The sequence below is a fragment of the Culex quinquefasciatus genome, chromosome 2 (assembly GCF_015732765.1).
Source record: "Culex quinquefasciatus strain JHB chromosome 2, VPISU_Cqui_1.0_pri_paternal, whole genome shotgun sequence".
In the NCBI taxonomy this organism is placed as follows: Eukaryota; Metazoa; Arthropoda; class Insecta; order Diptera; family Culicidae; genus Culex; species Culex quinquefasciatus.
Genome location: NC_051862.1, coordinates 138,787,053 through 138,808,848, shown reverse-complemented (window position 1 = coordinate 138,808,848; position 21,796 = coordinate 138,787,053). Strand labels below are relative to the sequence as shown.

At 40.5% G+C, this 21,796-nt stretch overlaps 2 protein-coding genes across 2 annotated transcripts; both read right to left on the bottom strand.

Moving 5' to 3' along the window:
- Positions 1 to 1,081: 1,081 nt before the first annotated feature.
- Positions 1,082 to 2,287, bottom strand: LOC6036645 (probable palmitoyltransferase ZDHHC24). Its single transcript, XM_001846619.2, has 2 exons — positions 2,165 to 2,287; positions 1,082 to 2,100 (listed from the first exon to the last, which is right to left on the bottom strand). Exon 2 carries the CDS (start codon positions 2,098 to 2,100, stop codon positions 1,234 to 1,236), a length of 867 nt encoding a protein of 288 aa, XP_001846671.2. The 5' UTR covers positions 2,165 to 2,287; the 3' UTR covers positions 1,082 to 1,233.
- Positions 2,288 to 5,931: 3,644 nt separating this feature from the next.
- On the bottom strand, positions 5,932 to 20,891 carry LOC6036646 (collagen alpha-1(IV) chain). The gene is made up of 6 exons (XM_038252023.1): positions 20,114 to 20,891; positions 12,532 to 12,580; positions 11,513 to 12,448; positions 10,953 to 11,449; positions 7,310 to 10,886; positions 5,932 to 7,242 (listed from the first exon to the last, which is right to left on the bottom strand). Exons 1-6 carry the CDS (start codon positions 20,131 to 20,133, stop codon positions 6,988 to 6,990), a joined length of 5,334 nt encoding a protein of 1,777 aa, XP_038107951.1. The 5' UTR covers positions 20,134 to 20,891; the 3' UTR covers positions 5,932 to 6,987.
- Positions 20,892 to 21,796: the final 905 nt, after the last annotated feature.

The window sequence follows — 21,796 nt, the reverse complement described above, 5'->3', positions numbered from 1 at the left end:
ATTGGTCAAAATTTTCTCATAGTTTAGGAGGAATTTGATAAAACACTTTAATACCAAAATAATACCAAAATGTGCCATCCTGAAATTTTCCACAATTTCAAGTCATTTCTTTAGGGGGTATATCAAAAATGTTTAAAATCAAGTTAGACATTTCCGGTTTTCAATGAAAGCATTCGCTTCATCATTTTAGCGCAAAATTAATTATTTTGTCAAAATTGGTCAAAGTTTTCCCATAGTTTCAGAGGAATTTGATAAAACACTTTAATACCAAAAGAATACCAAAATGTGGTGTTCGACCATTGACAAATGCTGCAATTTTGCAATATTAAAACAATACCTTAAATTGGTATGATACCATATTTTGCTCTTGCATAATCCTTAAGACAAATTTTAAAGGGTCCAGGAATACCAAAATTTGGTATCGATACCAGAGAAAGGTATTATTACGCATTTCCCTTGTTATTTACCCATGCTCGGGGTAACATACCATTTTTCGGGATATTAGCACAGTAAAACAAATCATGGTAGTATTACATCTTTTATGTTAGGAAAAATGTGTGATTTGACCTCTGAAAAGTAAAATTGAAGTAAAATTACTTCATAAAAAGAGTAATATTCAACCTTTCAAAATTAGACCTTCCAAACTTACACAATTTTTTACTCTGTGGGATAGGACGAATGTTTCAATGATTTGTTGCCCGAAACCGAATTAGAATTGTGCGTCCAATTAAAGAATTTTAAAATAATAAAAGTTAATCTTTCCCTGTTCCTGAGGGGAACACCGGTGAAGAGTATCGGGCCGGCATTTACAAAGCGGATTCAGTGACAGTATATTAATCAACGTAATGCTAACATTCCATAGGTTGTCTTCTTAAGGTGTCGTGATAAGGTCCAGTTTGTGACGATACACTACCTTCCCTTTACTAAGCAATCGAATCCCGAAGGGAAAAGATCACCAGTTGTGTTGGTCCAAGCCGGGAATTAAACCCAGATCTACTGCTTACGAGGCGAAAGCGTTACCTTTTGGCTACTTGGCTCGGTAAAAAAATAATACGTGATTGAATAGAATAAAAAAGGTGAATCCCTTTTAAACTACTAAAATGCTTTTATTGACTAGATTATTATGCAAAATCGTTTAAACTATTGTTCAGAAACTAAAGTCTAAGTATATGATGAAACAGTTTTATTTTAAGTATAAAAACCGCTGAAAATGTGAATAATGGCACCTGTACTTCATTTACTTTTGGCCGCCTCTCGCTGTACCCGGTCCCAATCGACTCCGTTATGAGGCAGATCGCTTCGAACAAATGGCGACAGCCACGCCAGATGCCACCGCTCGCCCAGAACCATTCGTAGATTTTCCATCCGGCCAAGGTCAAAGTCTCGTCCGTTTTGTTCGTGGACCACACTACCGGAGAGGATCAGCCTGCCGTGGTAGATGAGTAGCACTCCAGTGAACAGCATTCCAATCATGTTGATAAGATAGATGACAAGATAGTATTGCTTGGTGGAGGCGTCGATTACGAGCATGGCCAGCGGAAATACCATCTTGATAAAGGACGTCCAATTGCGGAACTCCTCTCCGTGAATGTACCAGATAAAGTAGTTGTTGAGGGCACTTGAGTACAGTGTGGCCACAAACAGGTGAAAGACAAACATGATGAAGTAGCGGTGGTTCTTGTGCCCAATGCAGCATCCCGTGAACACACAGTGGTGGTCTCTTTTAAGTACGCACGTCCTGCACGCATTACAGTGCCAAGAGCGGGGCGGAGCCACCGCCTCGCACGTTGAACACAGATGCCACGAACGGGAACCCTGTCCCGATGCGACGGCCACATCTGGCGGGACGGAAATCACTTCCGTCCCACAGCTCGTGTCGCACAAAATCGTGGCCAACATGTTCGTGCTGATGTTGTACAGCAAAAACAACGCCGGCACCAGGTGGATCCAGTTCCAGCCCGAATTCGTTCCGTGGATTCCCGGAATCACCACGGACACCTCAAACCAGAACGTGACTGGAATGATGCCAATCATGAAGAGCGTCGCGACGCCGTCCTGAACGCAACGGGGCAGGAAACGCTTCCGAATTTTCATTCCCATCTACAAAGAAGCAAGTAAAACTTGAAATCAAACATTATTCATCAAAAATACACAGAAAAAGTACCTTAAACGCTGCACCCTAAATCCAATGAGTGCAACATGCAGTTCATATGGCTACGGATTCGGGTCAAAACACAAAAAATTGGGTTGAAAACTGTCAGCAGTGGGGTTGCACCCACCATGTATGGAGCATAAAAATCGTTTGACGTTATGTTTTTATGCTGCTTGCTGGCGTGCGACATCTGGTCGTGACATTGAGAACTATTAGAAGATTTCGCACAACTGTGGGAGCTATTTTCAAAATGGTGGTTATGTTGGACAGTATCATAACGATGTGATTATTTAAGGGAGAAATGCTTATTATTAATGGAATGTTAAACTGATGGAAAAAAACTGTATTAACTCATGGTTTATCTGAATCTTAACTTTAAAATGCGCTAAACAATAAGTGAACGAATTGGTTGAAATTAAAACTCCTCTCCCAATAAGTGGCTTGCATCTTTGCATGCCTTATATTTGTGGCAATTGAAATCGCAATCAAATCATATTGAGTCTTAATAAACATTTAATCTTTCATTGACGGACTTTTGATAACTGAAAATTTGCTAAAATCGAATTTGTTTAAATTTTTAGGAAATTGTATCAAACTAAGCTAAATTAAGGAATTTTTAATTTACATTTAAAAATTGGAAACAGAGAATTATTACAAGATTTGTGAATAAATTATAAAATCAATTCATACTATTGTTTGTGCATGACTAAAAAACGTTTTGGCCTGGCCTTCTATCGGATGGGGAAGTAAAACCTCGGTCCATTTGCGTAAAAGAGGTTTTGGGTGACTCACCACACATAACCTTCGGACGCCTAGAAATGAGCAGAAACTTGAAACAGAGACCACAAAAGACCCGGGGGTCTTTAAAGTGGATTGCTTTGTTTTTTTTTGGGTTTTTTGGGTGAGACTTAGAAACTTCTATTTTATTGTTTCTTTTTCTTTAAACCGCTGTATCTCAGCAAATTTTCTAAACTTTAAAAAAAAAATTAGAAATGATCACTCATGGTCACTATTTAAAAAAACGAAAAACTGCAAATATTTCGCGAAAATCAAACTTTCGGTGGCTATATCTTGAAAACGGAGCCCTTTATCAAAACATTTTTAAAGTACTTTTCGATTGCAAATTCAATTTTACAAAAAAATAAGCCAAATTTAATTTTGCATGAAATTTCAATTTTTCCCGAAAATTAATATTTTTTCAAAAATTCATAACTCGGCGGCAGATTTTTGACCATGTTTCTCTATCGCTCAAAAGTAGCGGATTTTTTTCCACTAAAACATATCAAAAAATCTCGAAAATAAAAAAATACGTATTTTGGGAAATTGAGTTTTAGTGAAAAAAAGTTGATTAAAAAATCTGCATTGTTTTTTTGCGTGTACCTATTTTTTCTCAAAAGTCTTCAACAATACCTACAACTTTGAAAATTCACTCAAAAGTTACAGTTGTTTGAATATTTACATACCATTTTTGTATGGACAGCAGCCAAAATTTTATGGAGACTTGTTTGGGGAAACCAATAACACAAAATAGCTTCTTTGGTCATAGGAAAGCCCCCCCCCCCCTGTATTAACTCATGGTTTATCTGAATCTTAACTTTAAAATGCGCTAAACAATAAGTGAACGAATTGGTTGAAATTAAAACTCCTCTCCCAATAAGTGGCTTGCATCTTTGCATGTCTTATATTTGTGGCAATTGAAATCGCATTCAAATCAGATTGAGTCTTAATAAACATTTAATCTTTCATTGACGGACTTTTGATAACTGAAAATTTGCTAAAATCGAATTTGTTTAAATTTTTAGGAAATTGTATCAAACTAAGCTAAATTAAGGAATTTTTAATTTACATTTAAAAATTGGAAACAGAGAATTATTACAAGATTTGTGAATAAATTATAAAATCAATTCATACTATTGTTTGTGCATGACTAAAAAACGTTTTGTTTCAGTTTATTATTTTCTTTTTAATACCCGTCAGGATCTCTATAACTTAATTGCAGTTTTCATCAAAACAACATGAAATTTACCAGAACAATGTAAATGGGCCAGTGTGGATTTGAGTACAAGCAGTCTATCTTGCTGATGTCAAAGAATGTTTAAATTTAGAATTAGAAGGAAAAACTGTTTGTTTATTATTTCACATTTGACAATTTATAATTTTTAGCTTCAATTGTCACTTTTTCACTTCAGCGCATTTGCAAAAAAAAATAAATAAAAAATTGAAATTACAAACCGTTGTTTCAACAGTTAAATAAAAAAAGTGTTTTAAAATTGATGTTTCATGTTTTAACATTGAAATTCAGACCAATAGTTGCTGAGATATCGACATTAGAAATGATGGGTTGTTTGGAGGGCCTCGTGGCGCGGTGGTTAGCGGCTTCGGTTGCCGATTCCTAAGTTGCTGTGGGGCGCGGGTTCAATTCCCGCCTTATCCTCCTGGCCTTCTATCGGATGGGGAAGTAAAACGACTAGAAACTTGCAACAGAGACCACAAAAGACCCGGGGTCTTTAAAGTGGATTGCTTTGCTTTTTTTTGGGTTGTTTGGGTGAGACTTAGAAGGTCCAATCTTCAATGTCTCTTAGACAATTTTATAGCAAATTTTCTGAACTTTTCAAAAAATTTTTAGAAATAATCACTCATGGTCACTATTTAACAAAAAACGAAAAACTGCAAATATTTCGTGAAAATCAAACTTTCGGTGGCTATATCTTGAAAACGGAGCCCTTTATCAAAAAATCTGTTGAGTACTTTTCGATTGCAAATTCAATTTTACATAAAAAAAATTAAGCCAAATTTGTTTTTGCATGAAATTTAAATTTTTCCCGAAAATCACTATTTTTTTCAAAAAATCATAACTCCGCGGCAGATTTATTTACCATACTTCTCTATGGCTCAAAAGTTGCGGATTGTTGTGCCCTAAAACATATCAAAAATCTCATAAATGAAAAAAATACGTAATTCGGGAAATTTGGTTTTTGTGAAAAAAGTTAATAAAAAACGGCAATTTTTTTCGTGTACCTATTTTTTCTCAATAGTCCTCAACAATACCTACAACTTTGCCGAAGACACCAAATTAATCAGAAAATTCACTGAAAAGTTACAGCTGCTTGAATATTTAACTACCATTTTTGTATGGACAGCAGCCAAAATTGTATGGAGACTTGTATGGGTGAACCAATGACACAAAATAGTATGGGTGAACCGAATACAAAAATACAAAAAATAAAAATGGTCGAAACCGGCCGATTACGTAGAGAATTGCTTAGGTCTAGATGTTTTGCAATCATTAGTTTTCAATATTTCCAAGTTTAGTTGATTTTTTTTGCATAATGTTTTTTGTTTTTTTTTTTTGCAGTTCTGTACATTAGAATTTCACAAAAAAAACGATACAGGAATTCTTTTAAAACGGTTCCAAACATGCCAAATATGATATGATAAACGCAGTAAAATGAATGTCTATTTGTTTTCAGTTGATTAAACTGTCACTTCCATTAAAATTCTTAAGTTTTCTGATTGTTTTGCTCTTTGATTTTTTGGGGTGGAAGGGGGCGACATAAACATTGGTAAATATTTTCAACTGTCTTATGAAATTTTGAAAGGTTTTTATCAGCAGCTTAACCTTGAGCATAACTGTTTCAATGATAAAAGCATTTTGTATTTTTTTTGTTACAAAAAAAAAATACTAATTTGGGGATTCTGGAAAACTTTTAGATTTTGAGGAAAAACAATTGATAACAATGGCTTCTTCGTTGTTTGCTAAAGAAAAAAAAAACACATGCTTTTAATTTTTATTTGTGTAAGAACTTTATTTCGACCCTTTTTTTTTGACTCTGTTACACTGAATGGAGACGCAAATTGAAGAAGAAGAAGAAGAAAACTAAAAAGGACGATAGAGAAGTAGGGGTGGCGTGGGAGAGGGAAGGATAGTTGGTTACTTGGTTACAACACTAAGCGTAAATAGTTCGGAAATGTACAGTTTACAAAATGCTTCCATACTTCATTGTGCTTTGCAAAATTCGCGCTAGTTTTTCTTGCATTTTATGGTGCTATTTAATTTCGGTATCTGAGTTTATGTTTGAATGGCAACATTTTATTTCAAGTACGATCATCATGACTGTTTGCTTTTTCTTTTGTTTTGTTTTGCGATGGCACAATGATGGCTGGTAATCTTATCGTTAAACTATCTTCAAATTGATTGAGTTGTTAAATTTCTCTCTCGATCTTGAACACATGGATTCTAACTACTGGTAAAACTCAAACCATGGTTTACTCTTGGAGTCTGCGGAAAAAGAGAATGTTTAGTCGCTTGGAGGGGCAGTTTTGCGGTTTTTTTTGTTATCTCTGTTAAACATAAATCGAAAGTTCAAACTGAATCACAAGCTTAGTCGCACTGGTATAACTAAACATATACTTCGTTACTTGCTAACTAAATTCGTTGCTCGGGAGGTTTACTGGAAAGTTGGCGGTGTTTAATTTATTTTTTAAAGGCAATTATTCCAAAAAGTGGGCAGTATTGTGGCATTACTAACAACAATGTAACTACAGGAAACTAGCACAGTTTTTTTTCTCCAATATTACCTAAAACACGTTTGCGCATACCGTTGTATAAAAGCTACAGGAATTTAAACTCGTTTACTTACATACTCTCAGTTTTTTACATATTTTTGGTTTGTTTTCGGACTTTTCTTTTATTTAATATAAATTCTAGCTTTACTTCACTGTTTTTAGAACGAATCCCTAACGAGTTTCTAATAACTTAAGAAGGCACGTTATTTGTATAAATTAGAGATTTGCTTCTTCTTCACTGTGCTCGACTTGCTCGAGATGGAAGTGCCCTAGACGCGGGTGCACACCTGGCATCGGGATATTCTCGAGAGCAAATTACCAGCCTTGAGGGTCTGCTGTTGTGGCCGCTCGAACTGTTGGTGGTCCTCGAGCGAAACGAGCCAGAACGAGGTCTGCGTCTCGTAGTAGTGACAGTGGCCCTTGCCACCGTTACACTCGATGAAGGGCGTGGCCCGGAAGTCCTCCAGACAGGAGCCCGGAGCCGACAGGGACTGGCCACCGCCACCGTGGCCAACGGCAGTGTGCTGAAAATGAGAATAAAGCACGTTAGTTATTACAACCATGAGAACCCTCCAATCACCGTTAACTCACCATTAAGAAACTGTAGCCGATCCACAGACCCTCCCAGCCGTTGGGACACTCCGGAATGGCTAGCGACTGGCTGTGTACGGCTATCACGTTGGACGTGGCCTCGCACACCGTACAGCGCGAAATGTACGGTCGCATTTCGTGCTCGCTGACGGGCATCATCGGGATCGGTGCCGAGGTGGACAACCAGAAAGTTCGGTCGTTTCGAGAGGCATAATTGCAGACGTTGTTCTGGCCACAAGCCAAAATTGGCAGCGTAGAGAACTTGCGCACACAAGAACCGGCCGAACCCAGATCCTGGTTGTGCGGGTAGTCGTTTCCGTCGACATACAACAGCGAGTAACCGTCCCACAGCTTGGTGTGGCCCGGTTCGCACTGAGGAATCTCTTCGGACTGACTGTGTTTTACAAGCAGAATTCCGGTAAGATAGTCAGGGGCATGCGTACACGCTGCTCCCGGATCTCCCTTAGGACCAGGCGTTCCAGGGAAGCCATCACGTCCAGGACGACCTTCCAAACCAATTTCACCGCGAAGTCCCTGAAGACCACGAGCACCTTCGATACCACGCAGACCGACCTCACCAGGAGCACCAGGAGCTCCCGGAATACCAGGTGGTCCCTGCAATCCAGGCAAGCCCTTGTCTCCCTTCTGACCATCGTAACCAGGTGGACCGGGCGGACCCTTACGCTGTGGTGGCAACACTGGAGTTTCACCCTTTTGACCCTTCTCACCAGAAACACCATCTAATCCAGGAGGACCACGAAGTCCCTTGTCTCCCTTCTCGCCAGACAAACCAACCAACCCCGGAGGACCTTCCAAACCTTGTGGACCACGATCTCCCTTCATACCTTGAGGTCCGTTGAATCCATCGCGACCATCCCGACCACGATCTCCCTTCTCACCTTGCGGACCAGGGAATCCTGGTGGACCAGCGTTACCCTTCTCACCAATGAAGCCTCGCTCTCCCTTAATTCCCTGAGGACCAGGCAGACCATCCTTTCCTGGGCGACCTTCAATACCCGAATCTCCTCGATCGCCCTTTTCTCCTTGTCTTCCAAGCGGACCAGGTAAACCAGGCATACCTTGGGGTCCGGCCAATCCAGGCAAACCCTTGTCTCCCTTCTCCCCAACAGGTCCTGGACCACCATCGCGACCATTCTTGCCTGGACGTCCCGGCAGACCCTTCTCACCCTTAACAACCGGACAAGGTTCACCCTTTTCTCCTATCAAACCAATATCACCCTTCATGCCCTGAAGTCCGTTCAGCCCTGGTGGTCCTGGGAAACCTGGCTGTCCTTGTGCACCAGGTGGACCCTGAAGACCCATATCTCCAACCAAACCTGGCAATCCAGGCTTTCCTGGCAGTCCAACAGGACCCGGGAATCCAGACTCACCCTTGTCACCCTTGATAGCCTCAACGGTAGCCGGTGTGCCACGCTCTCCAGGAACACCTCGATCACCCTTCAGACCCATATAACCAGGCGGACCAGGAGGACCCAAATCACCCTTTTCTCCTCGCTCACCACGCTCTCCAATACGACCTGCCTCACCCTTAGAACCTTTCTCGCCATTCAATCCAGCTAGACCAGGAGCGCCTTCAGGACCCGGAGCACCATCCATACCAGGAGATCCAGGAATACCCGGCAGACCAGAAATACCCTTATCGCCCTTAATTCCTGGGAAACCAGTGACGCCAGCATCACCCTTCTGTCCGTTAAGTCCAGCCAAACCATCCAAGCCAGGATTACCGCGATCTCCCTTTTCGCCGGTAGCACCTTGTCTTCCGTATCCAGGCAAGCCAGGTTCACCCTTGATTCCAACCATTCCATTCAGACCCGGTCGTCCATCAACTCCGCGTAATCCAGGAGCACCAGGTTCACCCTTTTGTCCCTTCTCCGAAGACGCACCAGGTTCACCAGGAAGACCTGGAGCACCAGTGAACCCGCGATCTCCCTTCTCGCCGCCGAATCCAGGCAAACCTTCAAGACCAGGTGGGCCCATCAATCCTTTGTCGCCCTTCATACCGAGAGGTCCCGGTGGACCCGTCAAACCTGGAGCTCCAGTCAAACCGAACTCTCCTTTATCGCCCTTTTCGCCACGTTCGCCCTTAGGTCCCTGCAAACCTGGAAGACCAGCAGCACCAGGTAATCCTTGAACTCCCTTGCGACCCTGGAAACCTTTCATACCATCGTTACCGGGAGGGCCCGTATCACCTTTCTGTCCTGGCCAACCAATAACACCCTGAGCACCAACGTCTCCCTTCAAACCCATCAAACCCTTAACACCATCAATACCTGGACGACCAGGAGCTCCCGGAAGACCAGCGGGACCTTTCGGACCGGGTTCTCCCTTAGGACCAACCATACCAGGTAAACCAGAGATTCCAGGAGTTCCACTATCACCTTTCTCGCCAGGATAACCGACAATACCGGGCTGACCAACGTCTCCACGATCACCAGGGCCACCACGATCACCTTTAGGACCACGCAATCCTTGAGCACCTCGCGGACCAGGTGGACCAACCATTGACAATCCAGGATCACCCTTAGAGCCCTTGGATCCAGGTAGACCAGGAATACCAGAATTACCATCCTTACCTGGGTTGCCGGGGAAGCCCATAGGTCCAGGATTACCCTTTTCACCGCGAGGGCCTGGTAAACCTCTCGGACCAACCGGACCAGGAAGACCCTGCGGACCAGGAATACCACCAAGACCAGTCAAACCACGATCTCCCTTGTCTCCCTTATCGCCCTGAGGACCCTGCGGACCAGTAAAACCTTTTTCGCCTTGCGCTCCAGGAGGACCCTTAACGGCAGCTTCTAGATTTGGTGGAATAGAGGCACAAACACCTGCCTCTCCTTTAAGACCAGCGTATCCTTTGTCACCCTTCAAACCTGGGTAACCTGGGTTGCCCTTAGCACCACTTTCTCCTCGGATTGATTCTCCCGGCTTTCCGGGAGTACCGTCACGTCCTGAAGCACCAGGTGTTCCATCGATTCCTGGCTCTCCGGGCCTTCCCTTATCTCCCTTGGGACCTGTGAAGCCTCTCTGACCGGGTTGACCAATTGGGCCTCTGGGACCGATGTCTCCCTTCGGACCATACGGACCTGGTTCACCACGTTCACCTCGTTCGCCCTTTTCCGGTTTGATCTGATTCAGATCGACAATGGCCGATTCTCCGCGCTCACCATCAGCACCAGGTATGCCGGCTAATCCAGGCTCTCCCTTTTGACCAGGTGCACCACGCAGTCCTGGACTTCCATCAATACCCATTTCTCCAGGATAACCACGTTCGCCGGACGGTCCAGGTGTACCCGGGCGCCCAGGTGTTCCATCGTATCCTCGTTCTCCCTTCTCGCCTTTCATTCCTGGCCTACAGTCCGAACAACGGCCTCCGATCTCTCCCTTGTCACCACGTTCTCCCTTCAGTCCTGGCAAACCTGGTCGACCTGACTCGCCCTTTTCTCCGTCACGACCCGGTCTACCTGGCAGACCAGGGCGACCTTCCTTCGCGTCACCAGGAGCACCCATCAATCCCTTGAAACCAGCTTCACCTTTCTGTCCTTTCAAACCAGGGAATCTGTGAAAAAACACAAGAAAAAATATAAAAGACATGATCAAACAACGCGTTGCCGGCTACACTTACCCTGCCATACCGGGGTTACCCTTCTGACCAGGAATACCAACTCCCGGCTCACCAGTATCTCCTCGGAGACCTTCCGCTCCAGGAGCACCGGGGAATCCACGTGGTCCTTGCGGTCCAGGTAATCCTATAGCACCACCTTCTCCTTTCTCGCCCTTATCACCGGGGAAACCTTCCGGACCTGGTCGTCCAGGAATGCCTTGGCCGCCCTTGGGACCGACTTGACCACGTGGTCCTGGATCACCCGGGAATCCATCCATACCTTTGGGACCTTGCGGACCAGGATAACCGCGGGGACCTTTTGGTCCAGGAGCACCGGGACGTCCTTCACCACCACCTGGAGGACCTGGCGGTCCGGGAATACCTTGCAATCCAGCCGAACCGTCTCTTCCAGATTCACCTTTGGGACCTGGATTACCCTTCAATCCGTGCAATCCTTCGATACCTCGGTCACCCTTCTGTCCCGTCAAACCAACTGGACCAAAGTTACCGTCGCGACCCTGTTAACAAAAAAAAAGTTGTTGATTAGATTAACGAAGGAAATCAGTTATAAGATCACTTACTCTAGGACCAGGTTGTCCCGGAAGACCCTTTTCTCCCTTCAAGCCACGATCGCCAGACGGTCCACGTTCTCCAGCTTGTCCCTTCTCGCCGGAAATGCCGGGCACTCCATCTATACCTTTGTCGCCCTTTTGACCTTGGGGACCAGTTACCGTTTCGCTTCCACTGACAGATCCAATTTCGACACCTTTTTCACCCTTTTCACCCTTGATACCCTTGATGCAGAAGCCCTTGATACCTTTGTCACCTTTGGGGCCACCGGGTCCAGGAATACCGGGCTGTCCTGGTCGTCCTTCGGAGCCTCGCTCACCCGGTGATCCTTGTCGCCCTTGCAGACCTTCAGCACCATCGTGGCCTGGTTCACCCTTTTGACCCTTGTTGTAGTTTTCCGGTTCACGAGCACCTTCACCTTTTTCTCCCTTGTCACCTCGAATACCGGGATAACCTCGAGGACCGGGTTCACCCTTGAGACCAGGCAATCCGGGAAGTCCATCCGTTCCGTTGCAACCGTCAACACCAGGGATACCTGGTGCACCGGCAACTCCAGGTAGTCCGTTGGTTCCGGGAACACCCGGATATCCGGGCAGACCTTCGCGACCTCGGTCACCCTTAACTCCGAGCGGTCCAATCGGACCTGGTTCTCCCTTGGAGCCCTTGCTTCCGGGCAAACCTTCGGCACCGGTGAATCCTTGCATACCCTTGGGGCCTTGCAAGCCCGGTGGTCCCGGGAAACCTCGGTTGCCCTTTTCGGCGAAACACTTTGGCGTACAACATCCGGTTCCCGAGGTGCAGTTCCGCGAAGGTGGCCCTTGGGCACCACTGACCGTGTCTATCACATTGTAGCTAGGATCGATGTACGGCTGTGCCGGTGGTCGCGCGTAGTCTCGATCGTTTCGGTTGAACAAGCCCACGCCGCCCGTGAGATCTTGCCAGAATTGCTACACAGGAGGATGGAAAACAAACGAAAACAATGCCATATTATAAGGAGGTTACCGGAAGTGGGGCCAAAGCGTGGACATACCGCCGTAGTATGCTGTCCGAACCATAAAAGAAGCGTGGTCGTTATTAACCTAAAAATAAACAGAACAAATGGCACATCTTGAGCAATACAGGAAAAATATGAAAGAAAAAAAACCCCGTCAGCTCTGTGTGAACTGCAAAGTTGCTGATAAGCGTGGCTGGTGTTCTGAATGAAGTCAAGTCTGTTCTTATCGGGTGCTGGAGGATGCTGGCCAAGAAGAAGCGCCCAGTCCGTTGTGAACAACGAGCGAAATTTTCATGAATGAAAGGGATATGATGTAAGCGGCCGGGAAACGGCTTAGAAACGATACCGAATGTGTTCGACTGCGCTTGAAACATGTGCTTCGTGAACCCACAGCTGGAAAAACTGTGTGCAAAACTGGACTGGGCGCGATAACTGGCTGGTTGGTTGAACGACCTCGTGCGTGGGTGTGGCACGTTTTCGAGATTAATAATAAATTTGCACGTTAGTAATGATTTTCACAAAGATAATCGGAGACACTTAAAAAATTGATGATTTTGGAAAATGTTAATTGTGAAATGTGAAATAATTAGGGAATTTTATTTAACAACTTTCAAATCACTTAATCGATAAATTTCTTTTTTTTTTGCATTTCTTATACACATTAGGGTTTTAGTATGGTTCCGCTTGTAGGGCATGCCGATAGGGACTTTCATGCCGAGATCAAATCATTTGGTTGTAAACTGGCTGCGCGCATCACGGTTAAATTTTACATTGGAATTACTATGGGAAATTGGAACTTTTTGTTCAAACACCCACGTGGTAGCTACCTGGCATATGGCGTCGCGGTGTGCATCAAGCTTTCATAGCATGCTAAGGAAAATTTGATACTTTTTCAGGGAAAACAGTTACCAGAACCATACCAGAAGTTGGCGCGTGATTTTCCCAGACCTGTAGGAGCGTTTGAACAAAAAGTTCCAATTTCCCATAGTAATTCCCTTGTAAAATTTAACCCTGATGCGCGCAGCCAGTTTACAACCAAATGAGGTTATATTTGGCATGAAAGTCCCTATCGGCATGCCCTACAAGCGGAACCATACTAAAACTTGATCGGAGAACTTTTTGAAAAGTGTACCCACCCTAATACACATCCGTCTTATTTTTTTCCAAAAAATCTATTTAACGTGAAGACTTCCATCATTGTCATGATTTTTCGTTCGAAGATATAAATTTTGCGTCGCTTTCAATATTTTGAAAAAATTCCTTCAACAATTTGTTAAGAATAGTGCCCTACGCATTCTGATTCCTTTTGGTAACGATTATCCCATTCCTTGTGAAGTTATGGAAATCGTCATTAATCAATGATTGCCAACTAGGACGTCAATGACTGTGCCACAAACTTATATAAATTTTGAAGCACAGTTGATTTAGATCAAAAATTCCTTCAGTGGCTTCAAGAAGGCAACAACCAGCACACGCTGATTCCTTTTGTTGCTGAAATTCGTCAAATTGAATTTAATACAGAATATTTTATAGTGATGCTCAATTTTCTTCAAAAATGATCAACGGTTTCACCTTAAGAAGATGCAGTTATGCTCAATTAAGTTTTGATACAAGCCTTCAAAAAAAATTATGGACAAGTCGTTCTAAAGAGAAAGCAGTCTCTCTTGATTACCCCTCCTCCAAATTTTTGGTTCGAAAGTTTTTGTGGTCATTTCTGTGGCCTGTTCTACAGTCTTTCATTATAATCTTTTACCTATTTTCATATTTTTCCAGTCATTTTTTCCCCAACACAAGCGCGCATCCAGACGAGCTTAGAACTGAGCAGTTCTCCCAGATTTCGGTCATTCGAATTTTTGTGGATTTTTTAATCCGACTGAAACTTTTTTGGTGCCTTCGGTATGCCCAAAGAAGCCATTTTGCATCATTAGATTTTCCATACAAATTTGGCAGCTGGCCATACAAAAATGATGTATGAAAACTCAAAAATCTGTATCTTGTGAAGGAATTTTTTGATCGATTTGGTGTCTTCGGCAAAGTTGTAGGTATGGATACGGTCTACACTGTAAAAAAATGATACACGGTAAAAAAAAATTTTGGCGATTTTTTACTAAACTTTTTGTCACTAAAACTTGATTTGCAAAAAAACATTTTTATTTTTTTTATTTTTTGATATGTTTTAGAGGACATAAAATGCCAACTTTTCAGAAATTTCCAGGTTGGGCAAAAAATCTTTGACCGAGTTATGATTTTTTGAATCAATACTGATTTTTTAAAAAAATCGAAATATCGGTCGCAAAAATTTTTCAACTTCATTTTTCGATGTAAAATAGAATTTGCAATCAAAAAGTACTTTAGCGAATTTTTGATAAAGTGCACCGTTTTCAAGTTATAACCATTTTTAGGTAACTTTTTTGAAAATAGTCGCAGTTTTTCATTTTTATTAAAATAGTGCCCATGTTTGCCCACTTTTAAAAAATATATTTTTGAAAAGCTGAGAAAATTCTCTATATTTTGCTTTTTCGAACTTTGTTGATACGACCCTTAGTTGCTGAGATATTGCCATGCAAAGGTTTAAAAACAGGAAAATTGATGTTTTCTAAGTCTCACCCAAACAACACACCATTTTCTAATGTCGATATCTCAGCAACTAATTGTCCGATTTTCAATGTTAAAATATGAAACATTTGTGAAATTTTCCGATCTTTTCGAAAAATATATTTTCAAAATTTTTAAACCAAGACTAACATTTTAAAAGGGCGTAATATTGAATGTTGGGCCCTTTTGAAATGTTAGTCTTGGTTTAAAAAATTTGAAAATATTTTTTTCTTGAAACAGCAATATCCTTCAAAATATCTTATATGCTTTAATATTATTATTTAATAGGTACTCGATGTTTTCTATTGAGTCAAATTGGGAGCGAATGACCCATAGGGTTCCCCTAATAAAATCAACAACAACATGGAGCTAATTGTAACTGTGTGCCCTTATCTTGGGTGAATAGGAACACATGACTTCAGTCAAGAATTTTGATTAAGTCATATTTTTATGAGTGAGAACATGTTTTAGTTTTAGTTGGAATAGACAGAGAACCTCAAAATTAGTAGGATATCTGTTAAAAAAAACTCCTAGGGTTTTTTGAACTTCAATTTGTTTTACAACAAAATACGTGCACATCAATGAAATTGAGCTTCGGGAACAAGTTGTGTATGAAAGTGAGACCATAGTTGCTTTGCTTTTTGTCTTTTTTTCTTTTGATTTTTTGATTTTTGGTCGTGGGCGAAAAATTGTTCCAAGGGTGGGCGTTAATTGAATTTAGGGGGGCAAAAGAGGCACTTCAGAGCACTTTATTAAAACACATTTTTTTGATTAAAACATAAAATCAAATAGTTTATCAACGTTCTACAATAAATAGAACCGACAAACCATAACTTGTCATTAAATTCTCTTCAAATTTCCTAGATTCCCACTATAAAGTAGGCGTTTTCAGGGTCCTCTACCCTATTTTTTGGGACCTTGAAGCACGTACTAACAAATGGCTAGTTTTGAAGCACTGATTAATGTTACACAGTTTTACTCAATAACACAAACATACTTGTTTCACTTCAGAAATAGATTTTTTTTTAAATTTGACATTATTGGAATAAGATGACTACTTCCTTGACTATTGTCACCCTTAAAATAGAGATAAATTGTTACCGTCAATACATTGGGTCATTGGGCCGACATTGGGTCTGGGTGAGAGAATGGGTCACACAAAAATGCTAACATTTGTATCACCCAATCTCACTCCCCAGATCCAATATCACCCCTGAGGACGGTACGTCAAATTATTTTTGAGATAGTGTTTACAGCCATTTTTTCCTAAATATACATCAAATGATCAGTAAATGTCTTAAACATGAATCAACAGCACAAATATCAACATTTTAAACGGATTTGCTCAAAATTATGATTATACAGAACAAGTTTGGAAGCGGATTTGAATTCAGAGGAAAAAATCCACTAACAATAATAACTTCAGCTTCAGAAGTATATTTTTTGCGGAATTTTTATGAAAATAAAATAAATCTTCTTATTTACTTGCTTGCTCTCACTCCTCAACCTCGACCAGAATAAAACATACTAAATGAAATTTTCAAGTAAGAAAAAATAGTTTCTTAAGCCTGGTGGCACTGCTATTTTCCCCAAACCTGTTGCGATGCACTACTCAACAATCAAATTCAATCCAGCTGTTCAATTTGTTCTCTGACAATAAATCGATGCCTCTGTGCTCTCTTCTCCTAACTACATAGGAATCCCAGGAAACTTAGTAAAAGGGAGAACAGAGGCATCGTAATGTTTTGGATGTTGGGTAAAATCCTTGCAAAACCTGCTTAAAAAAATTGTAATGTTCAGTCAAATAATAACATTTAATGTTTTTTGGAATTTTTTATCACGATTCATTTAATTTGAATGTATTTTAAAATTAAGTTTTCGGTGTGAAAAATGATAATGTATTAAAAATTTAAACATATAACCCACAACCTCTTACTTGTTTTTAGCTACGGTCAAAAGGCTTTAAACTTTTGCGGCCAGGTTGGCGAAATTCGAGACTGCGGTGCGCCACGAAAAAAAAATCGTGCATTTTGCTTGTGTACTTATAAATTGCTCAATTTAATTCGGTTATTTACCGTCTCTCGACATCGACAGGCACAGCCGCAGTAAAAAAAACAGCAGCAAACTTTTTAAAGACTATCAGTTTCACCTCGGCGTGTACGACAGGCAATTAAGTTCGTTGATACCTTCTGGGCAGCGAGTCCTTAATGCCGTGAACCCGAAGGGACAAGATCGCTCAGAGTAGTTAGTGCGGTCGCAGTGCTTTCACTCGAGTGAGGTTAAGCCGGGAAGCGTGAAAGTTTAATAAAATTACCCCGTGGAAAACAATTACCGGCATGTAGGTGCGACATAAAAAAATCTCAAGTTATCAATCAATCAAATCGAAGGAAAAGAGGTCAATCGTGAAAGACTAAATGTACTCAAAATGTAAACGATTTTTGATATTCGCATACATATTTTTGATGAATGAATCACAAAAATATCACAAGATTTTCTTCTAAAAATGGCAGCGTTAGTTGGGCTTTTTTTTAATAAAATTATGTCTTTATTGAAACAATTTTAATTTTACATTTAACATTTCCCCAGCACGCAACTTTCTATTTCTTCTTTATCCTACCTTCTACAAGCTTAAGGCATGTTTAATAATATTTATTTTATTGTTTCTGACTAATTAAAAATAAACTTGTTTTGCTTTTATCAAACATTTTGAAATTAATTATCGTTTGAAAATGAAAGTAGGCCATTGCATGATTTTTGAAGTTTATGTCATTCGATTCTGGTCGAGAGAGGTTGGGCAAAGAAATACAAAAATATAAAAATTGAAATTGCAAGCCATGGTATGAACATTTGAATGAAAAAAGAATTGTAAAATGCGTTTTACACCTTCTCAGTTGTGCTGCAATATGAAGTTTTCAAAACATATATGTTTTTAAGAAAAAAAAATGTTTTTTTTTGCGGTACTGTAGACCGGAATTTCACAGAATTTTCAAATATTTTCAATCGAATCCAAAAATGCTACCTAGACATGATTTTAAAAGCGTTTAAAAAAGTTTTCACTTGATATGACGTCTACTTCCATTATAATTTTGAAGATTTTCGATTTTTTGCCCCTTGATTATTCCGAGTTCGAGGGAGGGCGACATAAACTTTGAAAAATATTTGCAACGGTCAGCAAATTTTACTAGATTAGACAAAATAAAAAACTTTTTATGAACAGATTCATTTTCAAAATCCAATGGAGGGTTCATTAAAATTGTCAAGTTTCAATTTTTTTTTTAATCTAGTACTGTACACTATCTCTAACATTCTAAATATTTGAGCCCATCATCATTAAAAATCTAAGTAAAAGAAGGAAAATTTATTTTGACCTATTTTTAGTTTTTCACAAGTTGAAATTTTCAGGATTGAAATAGTAGTTTATGCAACAAGTTGCAAAAAGAGGATTTTTTCAGCACGAGTCGTACATTTATCCAACGAGGTTCACCGAGTTGGATAAATACGAAGAGTGCTGAAAAAATCAAGTTTTGCAACGAGTTCCATACAACATTTTTTGCAATTCCAAAAAACACACACTGAGTGAAGTTTTATGTCAAATTTTCATGTATTTTGTCAATAAATTGTTTAAATCAAAAAAATGTTGAAAAGTGTTACTTTTCGAAACAAGTGCTGAAAAGTTCAACTTTTCAGCACCCATTTGAGTGCTGAAAAGTAGAACTTTTCAACATTTATTTTGAAAAGTGTTGCTATTCGATTCTGTTATTTTTGGTACAGAAAAGTAGGCTATTTCGTCGTTCAAGAATGACAGGAAAAGTAAGTAGTTTCACGACGGAGTTGCAAAAAAGAATTTTAAAATGCGTTTTACAGCTTCTCAGTTGTTTTGCAATATGAAGTTTTCAAAACATATATGTTTTGAAGAAAAAAAATGTTTTTTTGTGGTACTGTAGACTGGAATTTCACTGAATTTTCAAATATTTTCAATCGAATCCAAAAATGCTACCTAAACATGATTTTAAAAGCGTTTCAAATAGTTTTCACTTGATATGACGTCTACCTCTATTGTAATTTTGAAGATTTAGGAGATTTCTGCCCCCTGATTATTCCGAGTTTGAGGAAGGGCGACATAAACTTTGAAACATATTTGCAACGGCCTCAGCCAATTTTAATAGATTAGACAAAATCAAGAACTTTTTATGAACGGATTAATTTTCAAAATCCATTTGTTTTAAATTCAAATGAAATGGAGGGTTCATTAAAAGTATTTTTTTATCTGGTATTGTACACTATCTCTAACATTCTAAATATTTGAGCTCATCATCATTTAAAATCAAACTAAAGGAAAGAAAATTTATTTTGACCTATTTTTAGTTTTTCTCAAGTTGAAATTTTCAGGATTGAAAAAGCATTCTTTTAGGACGACATAAACATTGAAAATATTTTCTTCGGCCTTCAGCCGTTGCAAATATTTTATAAAATACATTTCACCCCCTTTAGTGATGACTCGAAAAATTTGAGGATTTATTTTCAAAAATACTACAAAATTTCAATGAAAAAGACTCCTAAGTTGGTAACCATTTTAAGCATGATTATTGAGTGATACAAAAAATAAAATATTTGTTAATCTTTTTAAACAAATGAACGAATGAATAATCTTGATATCCGTCGGAAGCTTGACCAGTTTTTTTTTATTTATTTAACAAAAATTAAAGAGGGAAAATTAAACATTGTTTGGTTCGCTTCTCATGAACGTGATTCAAGATTTCAATAGATTTGTAACCACTTATATTATCATATATAGTATACCAGTCTAACTGTTTCATGTTTTCATGTAACTCCCAGACCAAACAAATTCGCACCGATCCCCTGGGATCTGTTTTGCACCAGTTCGCCAAAAAAGCCGTCGCTCTGCCATCGCACAAATTCCCCATTTCCTGAGTAAGCAACAAACTTGAACTTCACTCAGTCGTCAGCACCAGCAGTTTCCAAGAGTCCAATCCGCGCCGTAATCCGATCCTGCGGTCCTCACCATTTAACGGGGGTGCCCATGGTGGCCCCCTTGAGGCCCAAGGGCTCGTTTCCTCCTCTCCTCCTAGCAGAACCGAATCGTTGCCAGCTTCAGGCAGGTGTAACACTCTCCCGAACACTGGCGGGAACACACACTTGGAGTAGCACCACACTTGTTACAACTTGAATTTTCCGTTGGACTTGTTGGGAATATTTATATTTTCTTTTTCTGATGATCACAGCACTAATTGACCCTTTACTTTTCCTCCACGGTCAGCACAAGTTGGGGGCACTTTGGAACTATTTTTACCAGAAGACTCCAAAAATAATAGGGAAAAACTAATGTCAACACCGAAAATTCTCTCGTTGATTTTCCTCCTGTTCCCTTTGTGGTATTTTCTATTTAATTTTCCCTTTCTTCATCTGGCCCCGAATTTTCCCGAAGGTAGAGAAATGGGCACGACACGCACTAATTTAGGAACTTCACTAATAATAACTTATCCGGAAAAACCGTTTGGAAAAACCTCTCTCGTTCGTATTTTCCCCCAAAATTGGCACTTTTCAACTTTTTTTTTCCTTCGTTTTTCTCGTCCCGTCCAGCAAAGACCCAACTTGGTGGAGCAGGTCGCGGGGGGGGGGGGGAGAGGGTTCGCACTGGGGAGGGCGGCTCCCGGTCTCGGTTCCTTTCAGACGGCGACGGCAGGTCCGATGGTGGTTAGAAGACGACGACGCGGCGACGACCACACTTTCTCGGTCGATCTGGTGCGTCCGATCGTTCACAGCTTACTGACTCGAGTCGGGACGGGCCAACAACGGCCTGGGCCTGGGTCTGCGATCGCGCTTTTCTCGCGGACCACGAACGAAGATCGCGAACGATGTCGAAGACGACGAGCACGAGCAGGGCCGAAAGGAAGCGTGAAATGGGTAGGGATGATCGAATTTTTGCGTAATTTTAATGATGGACGTTATACATTACCATGCTCTCAGAATCAACCCATTATTTAACGAGACGAGACAAGTACAATTTAATCAAACTAGAAATTTGATTTATAAACAATACTAAACTTATAGTAATTCATTAAAATGTTTTTTAGTAGCCAATATGCTCGAAAAGATGTTTTTTTTCAATCCTCTGTAGAGCGTTCAATTTTCCGGGGTTACAAAATTCCCGGAAAACGGGAAATTTTCAACTAGTCTTCTGGGAAATCCCGGAAATTCCCGGGATTTTAGTAAAATGTTCTGATCCTGGTTTTGATTAATATTTTGCAACAAATTTGTTTAGAATAGCATCTATAATGGTCAAAATAAGTGTTAGGTTCGATTAATGCGTTGGCTGCTTGTAAAAAAACATACAGGTAAACCTCGCATAGTGCGCAGGCGTTACGCTTTGTATTTTTTCGATTACTTTAAAACGACATAATATTTTTGCAATCTTTATGAAGCTAACTCGTCAGCTGTGTGCTATCTTGTGACATAGACCATTTTGGTCGAAAATGAGTTAATGATGACGTTTTGCTATACTTAACAAATTCTACAAGATGCTTTTACCCGATTTTGGAAACTCGCTTCCGTTTCCCGGATATCGCAATACACACTTGTGACATAGACCAATTTATCATCAAAATGATTGTGCACACTTGTGACACGTCATACATGTTGTTGGAAAATGTGGAAATTTTTTCTTGTTTTTCACAAATTTATGTAC